Source organism: Phoenix dactylifera, chromosome 4 (genome assembly GCF_051530095.1).
Source record: "Phoenix dactylifera cultivar Ajwa chromosome 4, Ajwa_hap1_PhDact_Kaust_v1.1, whole genome shotgun sequence".
Taxonomy (NCBI): Eukaryota; Viridiplantae; Streptophyta; class Magnoliopsida; order Arecales; family Arecaceae; genus Phoenix; species Phoenix dactylifera.
This window is the reverse complement of record NC_143193.1, coordinates 48,802,701-48,820,894: the sequence shown is the minus strand read 5'-3', so window position 1 is coordinate 48,820,894 and position 18,194 is coordinate 48,802,701. Positions and strand designations below refer to the sequence as shown.

Below are 18,194 nucleotides of genomic sequence, written 5' to 3'. Positions count from 1 at the left end.
TTTTTATTTAGCAACTAAAAGTTCTAGATTCGAAAAGTAGAAAATGAAGATTATTTCCTAGTGTTACCCCGGCTAGTTGCAAAGTAGAAAATGGAAATCAAGTTTTCCCTATAAGCCCGTTGATACATGATGGATTTTGAGAACCACATGGTGGTCATTGGTAGCTTTTCTCAATACAGCATTGAGTATATAATGGTAAAAATATAGATACCAAATATTGCAGCATATTATTGTATTGTAAGTGTATTTATAGTGAATATTTAAAGTTTTTTTTACTCTAACCTAAATTATATATCTGAAATTTAAAGTGAAATCAACCGTGAATATTGTATAAGTAATTCTAGGTTTGCTTTACGAACACCAAAAATTTTCTTATCACACAATAAAAGTTTTTTTTGAAAACACGAGTATTTGTTGGATGTAGAAGGTTGTTAAACAGCAGACCGAGAGCTGCCAAGTCGGCAAAAAATTGATTATATTAACTTTTTGATGTGCAAAAATAAAATATTTATTTTATTGAATGCATTTTGAGCTAATTTATTTGGAACCAAAATGTGGCAAAGAGCAGGACCAAAATCACCGTAAATCCAGGGAAGCCAAATTGGTCCTCAAATTGCTGACTGGGACTCAAACCGGACAGAAACGTATATATGTGTCCACTTTGCTCCCCACACTGCCTCCTTTCTTTATCCTCATCTTATGGCTATGGAAGCCCGTCGATCCTCTCACTTTCTCTCTCTCCCTCTTCCTTAGGGTTAGGATTTCTCTCTCCTCCATGGCGACGGCATCCAAGGTGTCCTTCGTCGCCGCCGCCGTGCTCTTCTCGGCCTCCCCTCGTCCCCACCACCACCCGTCCATCAACCTCCAGAAGCTCCACCACTTCCCTCCTCGTCGGCCCATCGTAAGCACTCTCCAGAGGATCGCTTGCAAGGCAACAGAGGTCTCGAAGGTCGAGGAAGGAGAGCCGGAAGTGGTTCCGAAAGGAGGGGATGATGGGGAGACTTGGGTTCCAGTGGTCCCATTGGCGACGCTGCCCAAGGGGGAGCGGCGGGTGATCATACAGGATGGAGAAACTATCTTGCTTCTCTGGTACAAAGATGAGATCTTTGCGATCGAGAACCGGTCCCCTGCCGAGGGGGCTTACAGCGAAGGCCTTTTGAACGCCAAGCTCACTCAGGTATTTCGAGAACTTTGTTATGTATTTCTCTTGGAAAAAGAAAAGCTCTGTTTTTTTTTTCTCCTTTAAGATAGACTGGTAACTTAGTTAATATGGAAATCAAATGCATAAGGAGAGTTCTTTAACTTTGAAGTCTGAAGATGATGGTGTTGATTTAGTAGCATCTATTGATGTGGAGGTGTGCAAATGATTATCTTATTTAAAGCTTTTGTCAGATATTATTCCAGAGTTTACATGTATCGTTTGCCAGAATTAAGTGAATCATCTTACATACATGTCATTAACTTGGTCTATTTCTGGAAATGTTGATTTACTCAATTCTTTTCCAGGATGGTTGTATTGTTTGCCCAACGACAGATAGCATATTTGATCTTCGAACTGGAGTGATAAAGGATTGGTACCCGAAAAACCCTGTTCTGAGGGCTCTAACTCCAGCTTTGAGGACACTCCTTGTGTACCCTGCGAAAACAGATGGGGAGAACATATATATCAGCATGAAAGGTGTCCAAGCTGGAGGTTCGGCAGAAATTGTTTTCAGCGGCAAAGCTAATCCTGGTTTGACTGCATCTGATGTCAATGTGGAAGAGGTAACTTCCCTCATGGCTAAGATTTTTCTTATTTTCTTTGATGAATGGAATATGGAAGAAAATGTCATTGTCCAATGGGAAAGTAGAAGGATGAGATATTTATGATGTTCGTGCATTTACGAAGTCTTTAGTCTAGCATTGATTTGTTTCTAAACTATTAGGTGTCACAATTCCCTCCATTCCATATTATTTCGCGCATCAGCTTGTAGATTTGCAAAATTGTCATTTTCACTAAAAGAAGGAGATGAAGATGAAATCACATCCTCCACTTGTTTCTCTGCTCGATATATTTGGATTCATCATTTTCACTACTTCTTTAATACTTATGCTCTCACTCTTTCTCTATCTCTTGCTTTCTTCCTCTTGCTCCGACTTTCTCATTAAATAAATTATAGCTGGTGTCTTCCTTTAATCTCAATTATTACTTCAGCATGTTTTCTTAAGTTTTTACAAGCTCATAATCTGTTTCAAGAAGTACAACTGATTCTTCTAATATAATGAGTCACAGCATAGATATTAAAGTTAGAACATCCAGATTCTTTGTCTTATTGGATGCTGACATATGACTTGCAAAATGTGCATGATTCTAATTGCCGATTTTATCCATGTTTAGTTGCTAAAAGTTTTGATGGTTTGGTAGCAAGAATTATTTTTTTATTTTGACATGTGAAGTTCAATGTTTAGTGGAAGGTAATGCTAGTCTTGTCAATTAGAAAAACCTAATTAGTTATTGTTTGATGTTGTTGCTTTTGTTAGTTTTGATTGTTTAGGTCCCTTTACTGGGTTTGCAGTAACTATCTAGATAGTATGCAGAACTTTGGGACAGAACATTGGGCAAGGCTCTGCTTGACATGCTCATCTTGTTCGGTTTCATCATGAATCATGTAATTATCCTATGTACTTGAGCTTTCTAGAGTCATACGGCTCTAGCACAAACCACCTTGAAATTTGCTATGATTTTTTGAAAAATAATTAAAATGGATTGCACCACATAACTTAAATAAGAATAAAGTTGGTGGGTTTAAATTACTTTCTGCACTTGAGATTTTAAATTAGTTTCTGCACTCGACTGGACTAGCAATAGAAATATATTCAGCAACCACATTAAACATATGCTTCTGGAACTGGGTGTAACCTGAACCTCGGGTTCATACTCCTTATGCCACAAGAAGCCCAGACCTGTCTTGAAGGTCCTTGACATATACTTTTGCAACTCTAGGTTCTATATGTCTGAAATTGATCGATCATCAAGTGATAGTAATAAGAATAGCAAGACTGTTGCTCCACAAGTGTGCACATGCAACAAGTGTATGTTTTAATAGAGCTACTGAATCAATCAATGTTGTCTTTTTATCTGGTTCCCACAAATGCTTCATGTTTTTTCTTTTATTTTTACTTTTCTTGCCTGTTGCTTTGATGAATTTCAGGTGAGAATGGTAGTTGATGAGGATCTTGAAGGTTTTGGTTTCACAGGAAAGAATGAATTGATAAATGGGAAAGCAGCTACAATTGGCTTTCTACTATTAATAGATTTTGAGCTCTTAACTGGTAAAGGTCTCCTTAAGGGGACAGGTTTCTTGGACTTCATTTATGCAGCTTCAAGGGCTTTCAGCTCTTCATAAACATTCTTAATAATTCCTCCTGAAGGTGCTGCAAACTTAAGGTTTTTATGAGTTCAGAAGGTATATTTTCTGCATTAGGCTCATGAATGTTGATTTTTTTTTTCACTTGAAAGGGTTATATATTGGGCACCTTGATACCATTCAATAATATTTGCAGAACTAGTACTTTGATTGTATTGTTTAGGTCTAGTTTTAAAACTGCCTGCTTAGCAGAAAGTTTACAAATTACCACTTAATTATGTACAGGAATTAATGTTATGACCATATCTAGTCATAGTTGCATACTTGTCACATGCTAATGGGGCATGAGCTGAAATTCTTTGAGACAGCTATATGATTAAATTGATGCATGAATTTAAGTGTAGGCCAAAAGAATGCAAGAGAGATAGAGATGGATGTAGAGTGAGGGAATGCCTAGATATAGCCCTATAAGAACTGAGTAATGAAAAAATTGCTTGAGATTACTTGCTAATGTTTAACCGAAGCTCTAAAGGGCCCTGATGAGAAGGAGGTCCGTCTGCACAGAGATGGTGGGATGACCTGCAAAGGCATGAAAATGACAAAAAACTAAAGATATTGCTACGATGATTGATGAGTGACTATGCATGGTTCAAAGTACTTTTTATAAGGTCTGTTTGAGAATTTCACTTCTTGCTGAAAAAAACAAAGTTTACTGTTTCTAGTTGTCAGGAGGTCATGACTATATGTCAAGTTGGTCAACCACCAATTTTGTAATATTAGAGGAGTCTAATCAGGGCCTAAGTCTCTTTTAGTACTGTGCGAAGATAAATAGTGCCCATATATAAGAAAGGAATTTCTGTTTTCCTTCGATATGATCTGTATAAAATAGTCATCTGCGATTAAGTGTTCAGATTCATATTCTAGGATTTTCCTGGATGAAGACTGATGTCAAATTCCTTCTAGGTTGGGGCTACTCTGTGCTAATGACAGTTACTTGAAGTGAAATATAAATGCAGATTAAATTGCTTGCACTAATAGGCAATCTATCATAGGTCATTACAATATTGGCATGGTCAGGTGCTAAGGCCAAGTTCATGTTTGTGCTTTAGCTTGATGAGTTGAAGTTATCGACTTAACTACATACAGCTTGTTAACATGGTCCTGTAAGTAGTAGTTCTACGGGACTAATGATCATAAAATTTTAGGTACTTCCAAAATCTTATAAATGTGACATGTGCTGTACAGTTCAAATCAAATAAAACTATGCAAGCAAAAAAAAAAAAAAAAACTTAACAGATAACAGTTCAGCGTCTATTTGAGAAATGTTTATTTCTTTTTATTTTTGTTTTATTTTTTTTTAAGCTATCTTTGTTGTATCATATGGATGGGTTGTCATTTTTTTTCCTTTTTTCCTTCTTAACAGAGAAACATCAAGTATGAAAACAGATCAATCAAGGGACATGCATCTCTCAAAGCCCAGTCTGGCTTAAACTTCTTATCTCCAGTGTTCATGTAGAAGTAGGTCAGATTTTGATTTCTCTTTGTAAGATACCTGCCACATTCCTGTTACATCAATACAATATGCCGATTGTGCATTTCTTTGTAAGATTTCCTCGCAGAAGTTCCTGACAAGCAGTCCCTTTCCTAAGTCGCATGCATGGTGAGCCTAGCAATTAGAAGTTCAAGATAGTATCATATTTTTCAGGGATTTGCAAATGGACCTTGACTCTTGATCAACCTATCATTCTGCTGAGCTTCGTCTCCATCTGTTAATTATATTTAGCACAATTAAATGCATTTGACCTGTATAATTACGAGATTTGTAGGCATTCATGAAATTTATGCGCTTGCTCTTGGCTGATCGAGTGACCCAGTTGAGTGAATGCATATCACTTCTTTGTAAACAAATTATTTTTTGCGTATTCCAAATTCTTCTATAAGAAGATGGATACCTTGATTTTTAGGGCTGCAAAATCCAAGATAAATAACAGATACAACTACCGGTCGTGCATGACCCTCGTTAAAGCATCTAATGTCAATTGGCTGAGTGATTAGCTTGACTGGGACTAGATAAAATTTAATCATCATTAAAATTGCAATGAATGTAGCTGAGTGTCTGTAGGAGCCAATATCTCTTCCTCATTGCTCAATCTTGTAAATCTATCTAGGTTGTTGGGAGATGACATAAGATCAAGGCAGCACCATCTGTGTAGATGGCAAGGAGAGAAACTCTTGATGTCAATTTAACTTTATAATGTTTTATTCTGACGTGTGCTGCATAGGGGAAGAATGCAACAAGTATATTTCTTCAAGATAATTATAGTTGTATGTGAGCTTAATTGGGTTTCTCCTTCTCCATCTTGCAAATGATTAAATTTTCTTGGAATCAAGCTAACATGACTTGCAGTTCTACAATTTATCATAACTTATACTTGAAGACACTGTGGATAAATATTCAGTCCTAGCAATTTGTCATTTTAAAAAAAAAAGATATTGCTATAGAACTGTAGTTCACTAGAACCATATCTTATAGAAATACTTCTGGAGCGCATATGCCATTTTAATCTGAGTCACATTACTATGCATTTCATGTTCTGTCTTTTACTAAAGTCACATGCCTTGAATTCAACCTGAGATACCCTTTGAGGATTAATTCAGATAAGTTTGGATGGCCTTCATTTTCATATTATTATTTAGAGAATTCAATTACCAAATATTGTTAGCTTAGTTAGGTGTGATTCACTTCCTTTTTTCTTATTCTTATTTTTGATTTGCTCAATCAATTATTTTTGATTGGTGCAAAGATGTTGTGTGATCGAACTTGAGATTATTAACCGGATGCGATCCAAACCCATTCAAATTGGAACATTTCCTTGCTTGTCCATCACATCAAATTTAACAAGCATGTGTGGTAGATTTGAACCATCCGAAGTTTCAACCATGGCTTGTCAACCTAATGGCATCCCTGCTTTCTCTCCACTCATTCAGGTGTTCGGTTTCCCACAGCGTCCTTTCAGTCTCTTTTCCCCACTGCATTTTTTAGACCAGAAAACGGGTCAAATACTTCAAAATCTACATATCTTATATCAGCAGTTGACTGTTATTTATATTTTTCATTTAATATTTTCTAAATTTAAATCTACATATCTTATATCAGCAAAAAAAATATTTTTATATACAAATACTTCAAAATCTACATATCTATTTACCTATTGACTGTTATTTATATTTTTCATTTAATATTTTCTAAATTTAAATCTACATATCTTATATCAGCAAAAAAAATATTTTTATATGAAAAATATAAATTATTTAATATAAAGTGGTATGATCCAAAAAAAAAAAAACATGTTATATTTTGATGATTGTTTTTTGTTAATTTCCTGTTATAATGGCTAAAACAGTTATTGTAACGACTACTAATTTATTTGAAAAATAAATCCGACGCAGACGAAGCCTAAATGATCCATTTTGGAAGGAAAATAAGCATCTATCAACAACTGCCAAATAACTAATAACTATAGCTTCCAATTTGACTTGTGACAAGTAAAAACCCTCGTGCTTCAGAACCCGTGAATTCTCCTCCTCTCATCTTTGACAAATCCGTGCGAACATCCATGGCCATCCTTCCATCGTTGACGAGTTGACCCATCTTTTTTCCCCGTGCAAGCTACTATATAAGAAAATGTATAGATCCCAGTTCCAAGCATTCCTCCCACAAAACTGGGGGGTTTCCACGCTGAAAGACCGAAGACCGGCGTTTACCTGCTTGTCGGATTCCGGTCCCATGAGGCGGTCTGAAGGATACGCTAGCCCTGGTTCAACTGGCCGGGCTGCCGGGAAGGAGATAAAATACAAGGGAGCGCGCCGCCGGCGGTGGGGGAAGTGGGTGTCGGAGATTCGGATCCCGGGAAGCCGAAAGCGTCTCTGGCTGGGGTCCTACTCCACCCCTCAGGCCGCCGCAGCCGCCTATGACACCGCCATGTTCCTCCTACGTGGACCGTCCTCGTCGAGCAGTCTCAATTTCCCTGATCACGTCCCCTTCTCTGGTTGGGTTGTCATGTCGCCGGAGTCGATACAAAGAGCGGCGTCGGACTCCGGCAAAGCGGTTGATGCTCAGCTGATTTCAATGGAGGCCGCCGGGGAGCACGGTGGCTTGAGTTACGGAAAGTGAAGTTAGGGAGATCTCCATATTGCTTGCCTTAGTCGATTATTTATCTAAATTAACTCGTAATATTTGTGATGATGACTTGGTTTGTCTTAAGTTGTCTCCATTTAGGAAGGTGGCAAGTGGGAATTATAAAGAATTGCATTGTTATTTAGCAGGGGCTAAGAGTGAGATGAAATTTTTCTTATCGATTTTCTTCTTTTTTGGACACGATGGCGCAATAAGTTTGCCGCCGCCTTGCTTCTTCTTCTTCTTTTTCATCTTCTCCTCGTTCTTTTAATTTTTTAAATTTATAATCTGATGTATTTAAAATAAAACTTATATATTTTAGTAGTCTTTTATCTATATATTAACTGGTGAAGAAATAGACAATCCGGACGATGCCAAACACAGAACTGAAAATTATGTTCTAAAATTATGTTCAAACACAGAGAATTCCTATTTTACTCAAAGAAGTAAAGACAGTATTAGAATTGAATATCATGGCTTTCTCTAATATTAGTTTCCTTTCCCTTTTATAAAATCCCTGTCTGTGATCTTGAGTTTACTCATTATTGGTTATCATCTCAAGGTTTATTCTTCATGTATATATATATATTGGCTGGTGGATGGCGAGGGGTGTTAAGGCTCAACATATCAACCTCTTTGCTATAAATATGAAATTTTGAAACTTAATAATTAATTACCGATATACTACTGAATCTTGTACTATCTTTGCCACGCATAAGATATATGGTTTGATTTTGATCCCTCGATGTATAAATTCTTAATTCAATAAGCAATGGCTCGATATCCTTAGAACGTGGTCTCTAGCCGAGATGGGGATCAGATGGGTATAAATTATAGGATAAGAAATAGGCCCTCTATACTTAAGAGGTGACCATCCTTCCTGATCTCTAGTGTTCCTACCTTATCGAGTTATTTCTATAATTATAACAAAAAATTCTATCAAATTATCATTTAATTAGTATAAAAATAATTACTATAATAATTATATCAATATAAAAATAATTTGATATTATAATATCTAGACATATAATTATCATATGTATTATAAACTAATAATTTTATACATTATTTATTTATATAATTATAATTATTATAATAATTTATAGATTACAATACAATAATAATATTAAATATAATATATTTTACTAGTATTATAATAATAATATTATATCATAATAATACTATAATAATATTATTGTTACTAATAATATATATTATAATAATGTTATTTTACTTACAAGGATGCCGTGGAGTGGGAGAAGAACGATTGGAGTGGTGAGGGAATTTTTTATTAGAAAATTTTTTATGATTGAGATTGTGACAGATTGTGACTACAGTTGGAGTTCTAAGTTTTAGATTTTTAGAGTTAAATTGTAATTGGAAGCATCCAAATATTGGTTTTTGGTATCTATAATTTAATTGGGGTGGGGGGGGGGGGGGGGGGGGGGGGGGTGTAGTCCACTCCTATTGTGGGCCATAGAAATACTTGGTGCGCTGCACACCGTCCCGCTCAGCCCATGCTTTCCTTCTTTTTTTTTGCATTTTTTTTTAAAAAAATAGTGTGTTATTAAAGTTTGTGAGCAGTTATTAGCTCAAGATATAACTTAATTTAGTCAAGGCCTAGCCTAGCTTTTTTTTTTTCAGTTAAAAAATTATTTCTAGTCGATTAGGCTGCATAGATCACAGTAGGTGAACCCACTCTTTAAAACCACCACCTTTGCCATGGCTATTTGCTTCTGGCCTTCGCCTTGCCTTCTCTCTATCTTCTCGTCCTTCGCAAGGTTGCCTTTATTGGTCCAATTCTCATTGCTGAATGCGATCTCGACGCAATGAGAGAAGACGAAATTAATGAAGAGAAGGTTTCCATCTAGTTCTCATCCTCCACCTCAACCTCGCTCCAAGGGAAAGGTTCCAGTGCCTCGCTCCATGGGACTCGGCGCTCTTCAACCTCGCCATTGCCTCCGGTTTTTGCCCTCCACCCTTATCCTTGCGCCGCCCTGCTCTGTGGTGCCTTGTCTTGCTTTGAAATAGTTAACAAGAGGAGGAATCGTACTTAAGGATGGTAATCGGGTCGGATTGGACATAAACAAATCGGGTCGGATGCAGATCGGATCAGAAAATCATAAATTTAAATCCGATCTGTTTATTAAATACGTCAAGAATTATAATCTGAATCTGATATGTTTAATAATCATGTTCTAGAAGTGGCGGAAGCCTAACCACCTCATCCTTGCAAGTGAACCAGCTTCATCTCTGGATGAACCAGCCGGGCTATGGATCTTTGGCATGTATAGTATATAAAAATTCGGATTAGATTGGGTTTCAACGTCTAAAATCTACTTATTAAACGAACTTACATTTTAGATCTGATCCGGATTCATCTGAAAGTTTTCGAGCTTATCAGAGACAGGACTCTAGATTAATTATCACGAAGGGCGACGTACCTTCGAGATTTCAGTTTTTGGGGTGGAATTCAGGATAGTGTGGAAAAAACTCTCCTATAGGAGATGTGTGCTAGAGACTGGGTGCATCATCCTTGAGGGAGACCTAGCCATGGTGATTCAGTACGTATTAGAAGAGAGGCGGGGGCAGAGCACCTGCTGTTAGGCGACATTCAGCAGCTGCTGAGGAAGTGTAGTGCTTTATAGGCTATGCATGTGTATCATGAAGCGAATAGAGTTGTCGATTGGGGCGCCTCATTTGCTGCCTAATATTTTGTAGAGATTCTTTGCACTCGGCATAATTCTATTTCTTCGTCACTACTTCTCTGCACTCGGTATAATTCTATTTTTCGTCACTACGTTATTTTTTTTATTAATTTAACTAGCTGTGCTCATGCGAAATTAGAATGAGCAGCTGGTATACCAATAAAAAAAAAAAGAAAAAAAAAAAAGTAGTTGGCGCGCATGGATCGTACATGTTTGCGGGCACAAGTAATTCCGACAGCTTAAGTTTATGAGCTCATTTGGTTCGCGGGAAAAGAAGGGGGGAAAGTGTGGTCAACGGGAAAGTAATGAAATGCCTCTTGTTTGGTTGGAGTTTTCAAAGGAGAGAGAAGGAAAAGGTGTATTCCCATGGGAATGTGATTCCCACATTTCATGGGAAAGTCTTTCCCATGAGAAACATGGGAAAGTTACTTTTCCATGAGGCAGGAATCACTCCATTTTTACTTTTTCCCAAAAAGTCCCTTCAGCATTAAAGAAGCATTAAAAAGGCATTAAAAACCTAATTTTTATTAAGGGCATAATAGGAATTATATATAACTTTTCTAGAAAAGTGGATGGCCAACCAAACATAATCACCTTGGAAATTTGTCACTTTCCCATGGTCAACCAAAAATGCCAAAAGTACTTTCTTAGGCATCCTCTTCTTAGGAATTTGTTTCCCAGAAATCATATTCCTAAGAAGGAAAATGCTTTCCGCGAACCAAACGAGCCCATATGGCAGCACTAAATTTCTCCCGCAAAGCTGCTGCTCATTCGACCGTTACTCTCTTTGACAACAAAGTAGTTGGCGCGCACGTCAGTCGGTGACCTCGTTTCTTCCCGCTGTTACCTTAACACCTAGTAACTCTTTGCAGCCCAATTAAACTACTCGAAGGGTTCTCCATCCGTCGATGCAAGTAGGGCCTGCACGATTATGGTGTCAAGAACCTATTAGATACTGCCATGTAGAATGCCAACGGTGTGGAAGTGGATTGGTAATGGAATTGGGTCTCCCAGTTTTTTTATTAACTGATCCCGGTTTTCCTCCCTCCTCGGGATGGTCGTGCTCCACTCTTATTCCCCCGCGCCCGTCTCTTTGATTTTTATTTTAAGAATTTTTATGAAGAAATTCTTCTCCCTATTTCCCTGAAAATTCTCTCCCTCTCTCGAGATTCCAACTCATTTCATCTGTGGATTGGCTCTGCACATCTAACGGACAAGAATCCGTCGGCCGGGCGGGATTTTAGGGTTGTAGCTCCGACAAATCCTCTCTGCTTTCTTTTCCTTCTTTGCTGGAATGACTAATATTTTTTTTTTTTGGGAAAGAAGTTTATTTTCCTTTTAGTTATAATTTCGATTATCTCTCTGTCAGCAGTTGCTATCCAATTTATCGCCCTGTCCGTATTTTCCTCAATTTGTTTTGCGAAAAATAGAAAGAAGAACGGGGGGCGAGGGGGAGGAATTCGCCGTAAGAAAAATAATGAAAGTTGAGCCAAGAAATGCCGGTCGGAGCCCTTGTTTCGGGTTCCGGTCTCGGTCTTGAGAGCAATCTGGCCTTTGGATTGAGTTATTGATGCTCTTGTTGGTTCCTGTTCTTTGTTTTGACTCAAAGTTTGGTCTTTGATCCATATTTTGTGCTTGGTGATCTTGGTTCTTGAGATTTTGTGATTATTTTGGATTCAATTTGAAGGATTATGAGTAGGAGTGGCTGTTCTTCGAATCGAGTTTTTGAAGAATCTGGAAAAGATTTGAAATTTATGATACATCGGACGTAGCAACTTTCATTTTTTGAGGGGTTTTTAGAGCTTGTTCGTGTTGAATGTAAGGAATCCCTCTTTCTTTAAGAGGGATTTGGGTTGCGATCCAACAGAGTCGTTGTGTGTTCGAAGGTTTTGGGCATCAAGGAGTTCTCCGGGCGATGCAGTTCCATTGCCGCACTTAATGTGTCAAAGCTTCAGCACCAAAGGAAAAAGGTGGTGTTTAGTCGTGCTTATGGGCTGCATTTGCTCCAGAGGTATAAGCACAGATGAGGATGGTGAGACCCAGCAGAAAGATCGGAGCAAGTCCTTCAAGCGGTTCGTCACGCTTTCGAAGAAAGAGGAGGTTGTGGCAGCAGTTGCCGAAGTGGTTGTTGGAAATAATGGGGGTTCGACGAGGCCTAGACCAAAGCCACAGGACAATGAAGACAGCACAGCATCCCAGATGCTGGATGAGGGGGCGAAGAAAGCCACGGTGAATGTCGACAGGACGAGGAAAGCCATTGGGCACCAGAGACGGGCCACTGTGGATGTTGGGCCAGATGGCAGTTCAACAGCCGGTGGCGACAAGGCGGGGGAGGCGAATTTGGGGATCGTTGATGTGCCCAACGGGTTCTCGGGGGAGCATGCAGCAGCAGGTTGGCCTTCTTGGCTCACATCTGTGGCAGGGGAAGCAGTAAAGGGCTGGCTACCTCGGAGAGCAGATTCCTTTAAAAAGTTAGATAAGGTCTGTTGTGTTCCTCCTATTTTCATGATTTCTTTCTTTTTTTCTTAGTATGGATTAGAGAAAAAAGAAGCTATCCTTGTAAACTCCAACTTTGTTATTTTATGCTTTGATAACTTTGTTTTGACTCAGGTCATCTTGCTGAATATATATAGAAACATCTATGATATAGATTCGAATGCACCTAATATCATTATTGCGAAATTGATATAATTAATGTATATCTCTATACCAAGTCATAAGAAGTCATGATGTAATCAGTGACTGGTTAGAAATGCACTGCGATTCCTTAATATTGCTTCTGAAATATCTGTTAGGGAAACTTCACTTGGTGGCAATGGAATGAATAATGCAGGCAAAATTGTTGCAAACTGTCATTCTGTATTCTCGTCGGAGACATTGATAGAATTGTCATTCTGGGTTTCATTATTTCATCTTTTCAGACTTAAAGTTGTTATTTTAAAATAATTATTGTATGCTTATGGTATTAATGCTAATTTGGGTTCAATTATACAGTGATTTGAAATTCTTTTGCCACCATAGTTAAGGCTTGAGTTTAGTAGTGTTCAAGAATTAGTTGCCAATGACTATCTGAATTTAATCATGAATTATCTTTGCAGATTGGACAAGGAACTTACAGTCATGTGTATAGAGCCCGTGATCTTGAAACTGGCAAAATTGTTGCACTCAAGAAAGTGCGATTTGTTAATATGGATCCTGAAAGTGTCCGCTTTATGGCGAGGGAAATTCATATTTTGCGTAGACTTGATCACCCAAATGTTATAAAGCTCGAAGGTATAGTTACATCACGAATGTCATGCAACTTGTATCTTGTATTCGAATATATGGAGCATGATCTTGCTGGACTCACAGCGATGCCAGGGATCAAGTTCACAGAACCACAGGTGTTTTCTCCAATAAAATGTTTCATGAGTTATTGACCCTCGGCGATCCTTCTAACATAGTTTCCATGGTCTCGCATATTCATTTAAACCATCTTCCTTTGGATTTCAGGTAAAATGTTATATGCAACAGCTACTACGCGGGCTTGATCATTGCCATAGTCATGGGGTTTTGCATCGAGATATCAAGGGTTCAAATCTTCTAATTGACAACAATGGCCTCCTTAGAATAGGGGACTTTGGCCTGGCGACAATTTTCAATCCTGAGCACAAACAACCGCTAACAAGTCGTGTTGTAACACTGTGGTATCGGCCTCCCGAGCTTTTGCTGGGTGCAATAGAGTATGATGTTGCTGTTGATTTGTGGAGTGCTGGTTGCATCCTTGCAGAATTGCTTGCTGGGAAGCCAATCATGCCAGGAAGAACTGAGGTATACCCTCTTTCTGCAGATGCTTAGTTATTAGATCAGGAAGCTAGTTAAGATAAGATATTCTTCTGTTATTTCTTTCTGATATTCTTTTAAAAAATTTAATACAAGTAGATGGTAACAGTGAAACAAATGTTCATCTCTTTATCATAGAAGTTTTTCCCCCTCTATTACCGCTGGCTGTAGCAATAGTCATCCTCTTATAAACCTTGGTGGCTGAACCACTCTTAGGTGGAGCAACTGCACAAGATTTTCAAGCTGTGTGGATCACCATCTGATGAGTACTGGAAGAAATCCAAGTTGCCTCATGCAACTATTTTCAAACCTCAACACCAATATCGACGCTGTTTTGCTGAGACATTTAAGGATTTCCCTTCTTCAGCATTAGCACTATTGGATTCCCTACTTGCAATAGAACCAGAGAATCGGGGAACAGCAGCTTCTGCCCTTGACAGTGAAGTAAGTTCTGATTTTCTGTAACTTGCAATTTCAATCAGGGTTGTTTTCTTCAACTGTAGTTTGGAAGGCCTCTAGGCATTACTTTTTGGCTTCTTCCTGTAATTTTTTTGCAGAGTTTTGTAATGTGAACAAATATAATACCAATAATTCTTCTGTAAATATCATTCTGTAATATTGATTTGGCTGCCATTTATCTTTGTTTCTAATATTTTAATTTTCTTAATGTGGGAGTGATCTTTATACCATGTTATCTTATTCTTAACCTGAGAAGTTTGCTACATGCTATGGTAGAGCGAAAATTTTATCAGTCCTCTAAGACTGCCTGCATTTCTCTTTCAAAACATAAGCATCTATGATTTTGTATAAGAATGAATCTGTTTCAATTGTTTATGGTCTCCTTGATCCTAAATTTTCTCAAAGAATGGTTATATATAATTATATTATACATTTTTTCTTTTGCATATTGTCGTCGGATTATCTATTATTTTTTCATGTTTTGTTGTGTGTTGTTACTCCATTTCATACTTTTATGATCGCTTTTACTTTTCAGTTCTTCAGATCAAAGCCACTTGCTTGTGATCCCTCAAGCTTGCCCAAATATCCACCCAGTAAGGAGTATGATGCCAAACTTCGGAATGAAGAAGTTAGGAGGTACTGTATCTATGACAACACTAATTATGGAGAAAGCTTTATTGTTTGGGGGGAACTTATCTAACATCTCTTAATATGAACTAGAAATAATAAAATTGCTATATTTATGCCAGTTAAGTTGAGGTTGAAACCATTCACCTCTTATGCTATATCCCTTTACAGGCAAAGAGTAGCAGCCATCAGTGGCCGATCAGAATCTGTAAGGCCAGGAAGAGGAGAATCCAGAGGAATGCAAGTGCAATTGGAACATCAGGTATCATTGCATTTTTTTATTATGTAATTCTTCATCATCGTAACATCATCATGTAAATAAAAAAACTAAAATGTTACTTAGATTTAAAACCCCTTGAGAAATAACATCTGTCTATAATCATATTTAGCTTCCAGATTGGCTGCAGCTTCATGTTAATATGGAGAATCAATAAAAGAATTTGCATCTCTCTCTCTCTCTCTCTCTCTCTCTTTCTGTGTGTGTGCTTGTCTCTCTCATGCACATTACAGCAACCATTTCTCTTCCTGTTATCAATTAATAGGTTCATCCATAATGAGGAAGTTGGTTTTCAGGCTTAATTTGTTTTGTTCACAATTTATTTGTTCTTTCACTGGCACAGAAGCAACAATCACCGGCAAATCCGAAAAGCACCACTGAGAAGTACAGCCCACTGGAAGATGGTGTGGAAGGATTCCCACTTGACCCTGCCTCAGGAGTAGAGAATGGCTTCCCTCAATCTGGTCATCCTGGTGCATATGGAAACTCATGGACTAAAAAGGTCCATAAAGATGAGCACAGGATGGTTCCTGGTCGTTCTTATGGTTCTATGAGGGTTCCAAATGGTCCTCAGCTAAGGACACAGAGATCGTATGGGCCTCAGTCTGGTGCTGACCCCAACTTCCCAGCTTCAGTGGCGGCAAAAGGCAGTTCAAACGGATACAGTAGGCTTGATGTTACCGTGCCTTCTGAGAAGCAGATGCTTGATAGGCCTTATTCAACTCATAAGAAAGACTATGGAGTTGGGGGAAAGGACTCAATAGCAATGGTAAGTTCTGTTAGCACATAATTTCATGTTGAAATCTAAATGACAATTGCTAGACTTGGCAATTACTGAAGCTATAGACCTGAGAGCAAAGCTTTGACATGCTTAGATTATGAAATGTGAACCTTAGAAACTTATTGTCTCAGCCTATGTACCATCAGAGCCTATCCAAACCCAGTTGACCAGACATAAAGCTACAAACAATTCAGAATAAGTTTAAAGAATTACATGGTGCTGCAGAAGAACCATTGCCCTGAGTTACAGATTCATGTGACCACGTACCTGTGATTCTTAAAACATGATAAAGAACATTGTTCATTCATTATGGAACCAATAACATGTGCATTTCTGCTCTTGCAAATTGCATCACTGGCTACTTTGCCAGAGTCGGTCAGCAATACACTTGTCACAGATTCAACCTTTCAACATGTTAGAGCTTGGAGCTTTTAGGATAGCAAGCACATAGCCTTCATGATTTGAGTTCTAATGTTAAAATGCTTGACTGATTCAGGGTTATGGTACTAAGAACAAAAGAATTCACTACTCCGGGCCATTGATGCCACCAGGGGGAAACATTGAGGACATGCTCAAAGAGCATGAGAGGCAGATCCAACAAGCAGTTCGCAAAGCACGCCTCGATAAGGTCAAGACCAAGAAGAACTTTTAAGAAGATCACACTGAAGGCACTCTTTTGCAGCATGAATGGCAGTTCAGAAGATAAAAGAGCTGGTTTTGACTTACATTGCTGAAATGGAAATAATAGTAAAGCAGAGTAACTTGCACACGTCTGAATAATTCTACAACACAAAAGCCACAGTTTTCTTGATCAGCAAAGAGGGATGTTGAATGTCAAATTTGTATGATGGCACGATGAAGGAGATTTTACAGCTTTCGATGCAGAACTTGTAAACTTGATGCACTACTGCCAATTGTATATTTAATGGGTGCCTTGAGTTATGGGGAAACTGTCAAAGAGAATGATTCAAGGGCAGGGTCACTTGGAATTTTTTTGGCATGTGTATATCTCTGAGGCCAAGCAAATTGATTATGAAAGCTAAAAGAAGAGGGGTCTATTTTCAGTTGCATATCATCATGTAAACTACACTCATCTTCCCAAAAATTTAATGAATGTATCTTGGTAAAGTTCTCTATATTTTATATTTTCCTTGTTCTTAGCTGCACATAACTTGATGTTGTCATCTTATTGTTGTGTATTTACTATAACTGGTTGGCCTGTGAGTGGATAACAATACGATCTAACTCGAGATATTGCCATTTCAGATTTTGTTCTTGTTGGTCTTTTAAAGAGGTTTAAATTATCGACAGCATTATTAGGATCCAGTCAAGCTTCAGTTCGTTCTGGTAGCAAAATGTTGAGGTACTAAGCATCTAATGGTGCCTTCCACTATGGCCTCGTCGCGTGAACTGAAGCAACCTATTCCTCAAACAACGGCGCGTTAACTCCCATTTAGATGGCCAGTTTTAGAAATTAATAGCAGTAAAATTTTGATCGATGGAGTCTTTTGGCATGTCTTTAAGTTGATCGCTTTTTATTGATTCTCTACCTTCTTTACTCTTGCAGTAGAATTCTCTGCTTCAGGAGCAACCCATAACATAGTTGCATGAACACGTAATCTAATTCTGCTTGATTTACAACCCCACAAAACCCTGACCAGAATCCTTCATAACATGGGGATGTGCGCCCTCAGTAGGTATGTATCTGGGCTAAAGTTTTCAAAAGATTATTAGCTAATAAATAAACATTTGAGTGTTGATTAGCTGGTTTTGCCTGCAGCTTAACTGGAGTATCTTGTTCAAACCTCAGAACAACATTAGATCTCAGAAAATTATGCAAAAGAACAATTTCATTCTATTTAGGATGCAGAGGCAGGCAACAATGGCAAATATCTTGTGCAGGATCCTAGAAATAACAGGAAGCAACAATTTCATACTACTACTGTCAATTCTTGTTGCGTCGTCAATCTTGGAAAATCTCTTATTATCCATCAGC

General features: G+C 38.1%; 3 protein-coding genes across 5 annotated transcripts; all 3 read left to right on the top strand.

The window, feature by feature from the left end:
* Positions 1–668: 668 nt before the first annotated feature.
* LOC103704768 (Rieske (2Fe-2S) domain-containing protein) lies at positions 669–4,953 on the top strand. 3 transcript variants are annotated; one of them, XR_005514813.3, is made up of 4 exons: positions 671–1,177; positions 1,507–1,764; positions 3,192–3,446; positions 4,771–4,953. XR_005514813.3 is itself a non-coding variant. In XM_089930242.1 (3 exons), the coding sequence occupies exons 1-3, from the start codon at positions 776–778 to the stop codon at positions 4,861–4,863; spliced, it is 753 nt and encodes a 250-aa protein (XP_089786368.1). In that variant the 5' UTR covers positions 669–775; the 3' UTR covers positions 4,864–4,953. The 3 variants fall into 3 exon arrangements, 2 of the variants coding, with proteins under 2 accessions (XP_089786368.1, XP_038989517.3); XM_089930242.1 differs by lacking the exon at positions 3,192–3,446 and having other exon boundaries at positions 669–1,177; XM_039133589.3 differs by lacking the exon at positions 4,771–4,953 and having other exon boundaries at positions 3,192–3,451.
* Positions 4,954–7,134: 2,181 nt separating this feature from the next.
* On the top strand, positions 7,135–7,521 carry LOC103704867 (Integrase-type DNA-binding superfamily protein). The gene has a single exon (XM_008788341.3). It carries the CDS (start codon positions 7,135–7,137, stop codon positions 7,519–7,521), a length of 387 nt encoding a protein of 128 aa, XP_008786563.1.
* Positions 7,522–11,165: 3,644 nt separating this feature from the next.
* On the top strand, positions 11,166–17,788 carry LOC103704866 (putative serine/threonine-protein kinase At1g54610). The gene is made up of 8 exons (XM_039133583.3): positions 11,166–12,713; positions 13,331–13,615; positions 13,725–14,042; positions 14,271–14,498; positions 15,049–15,149; positions 15,312–15,402; positions 15,761–16,186; positions 16,695–17,788. The coding sequence occupies exons 1-8, from the start codon at positions 12,171–12,173 to the stop codon at positions 16,848–16,850; spliced, it is 2,148 nt and encodes a 715-aa protein (XP_038989511.3). The 5' UTR covers positions 11,166–12,170; the 3' UTR covers positions 16,851–17,788.
* Positions 17,789–18,194: the final 406 nt, after the last annotated feature.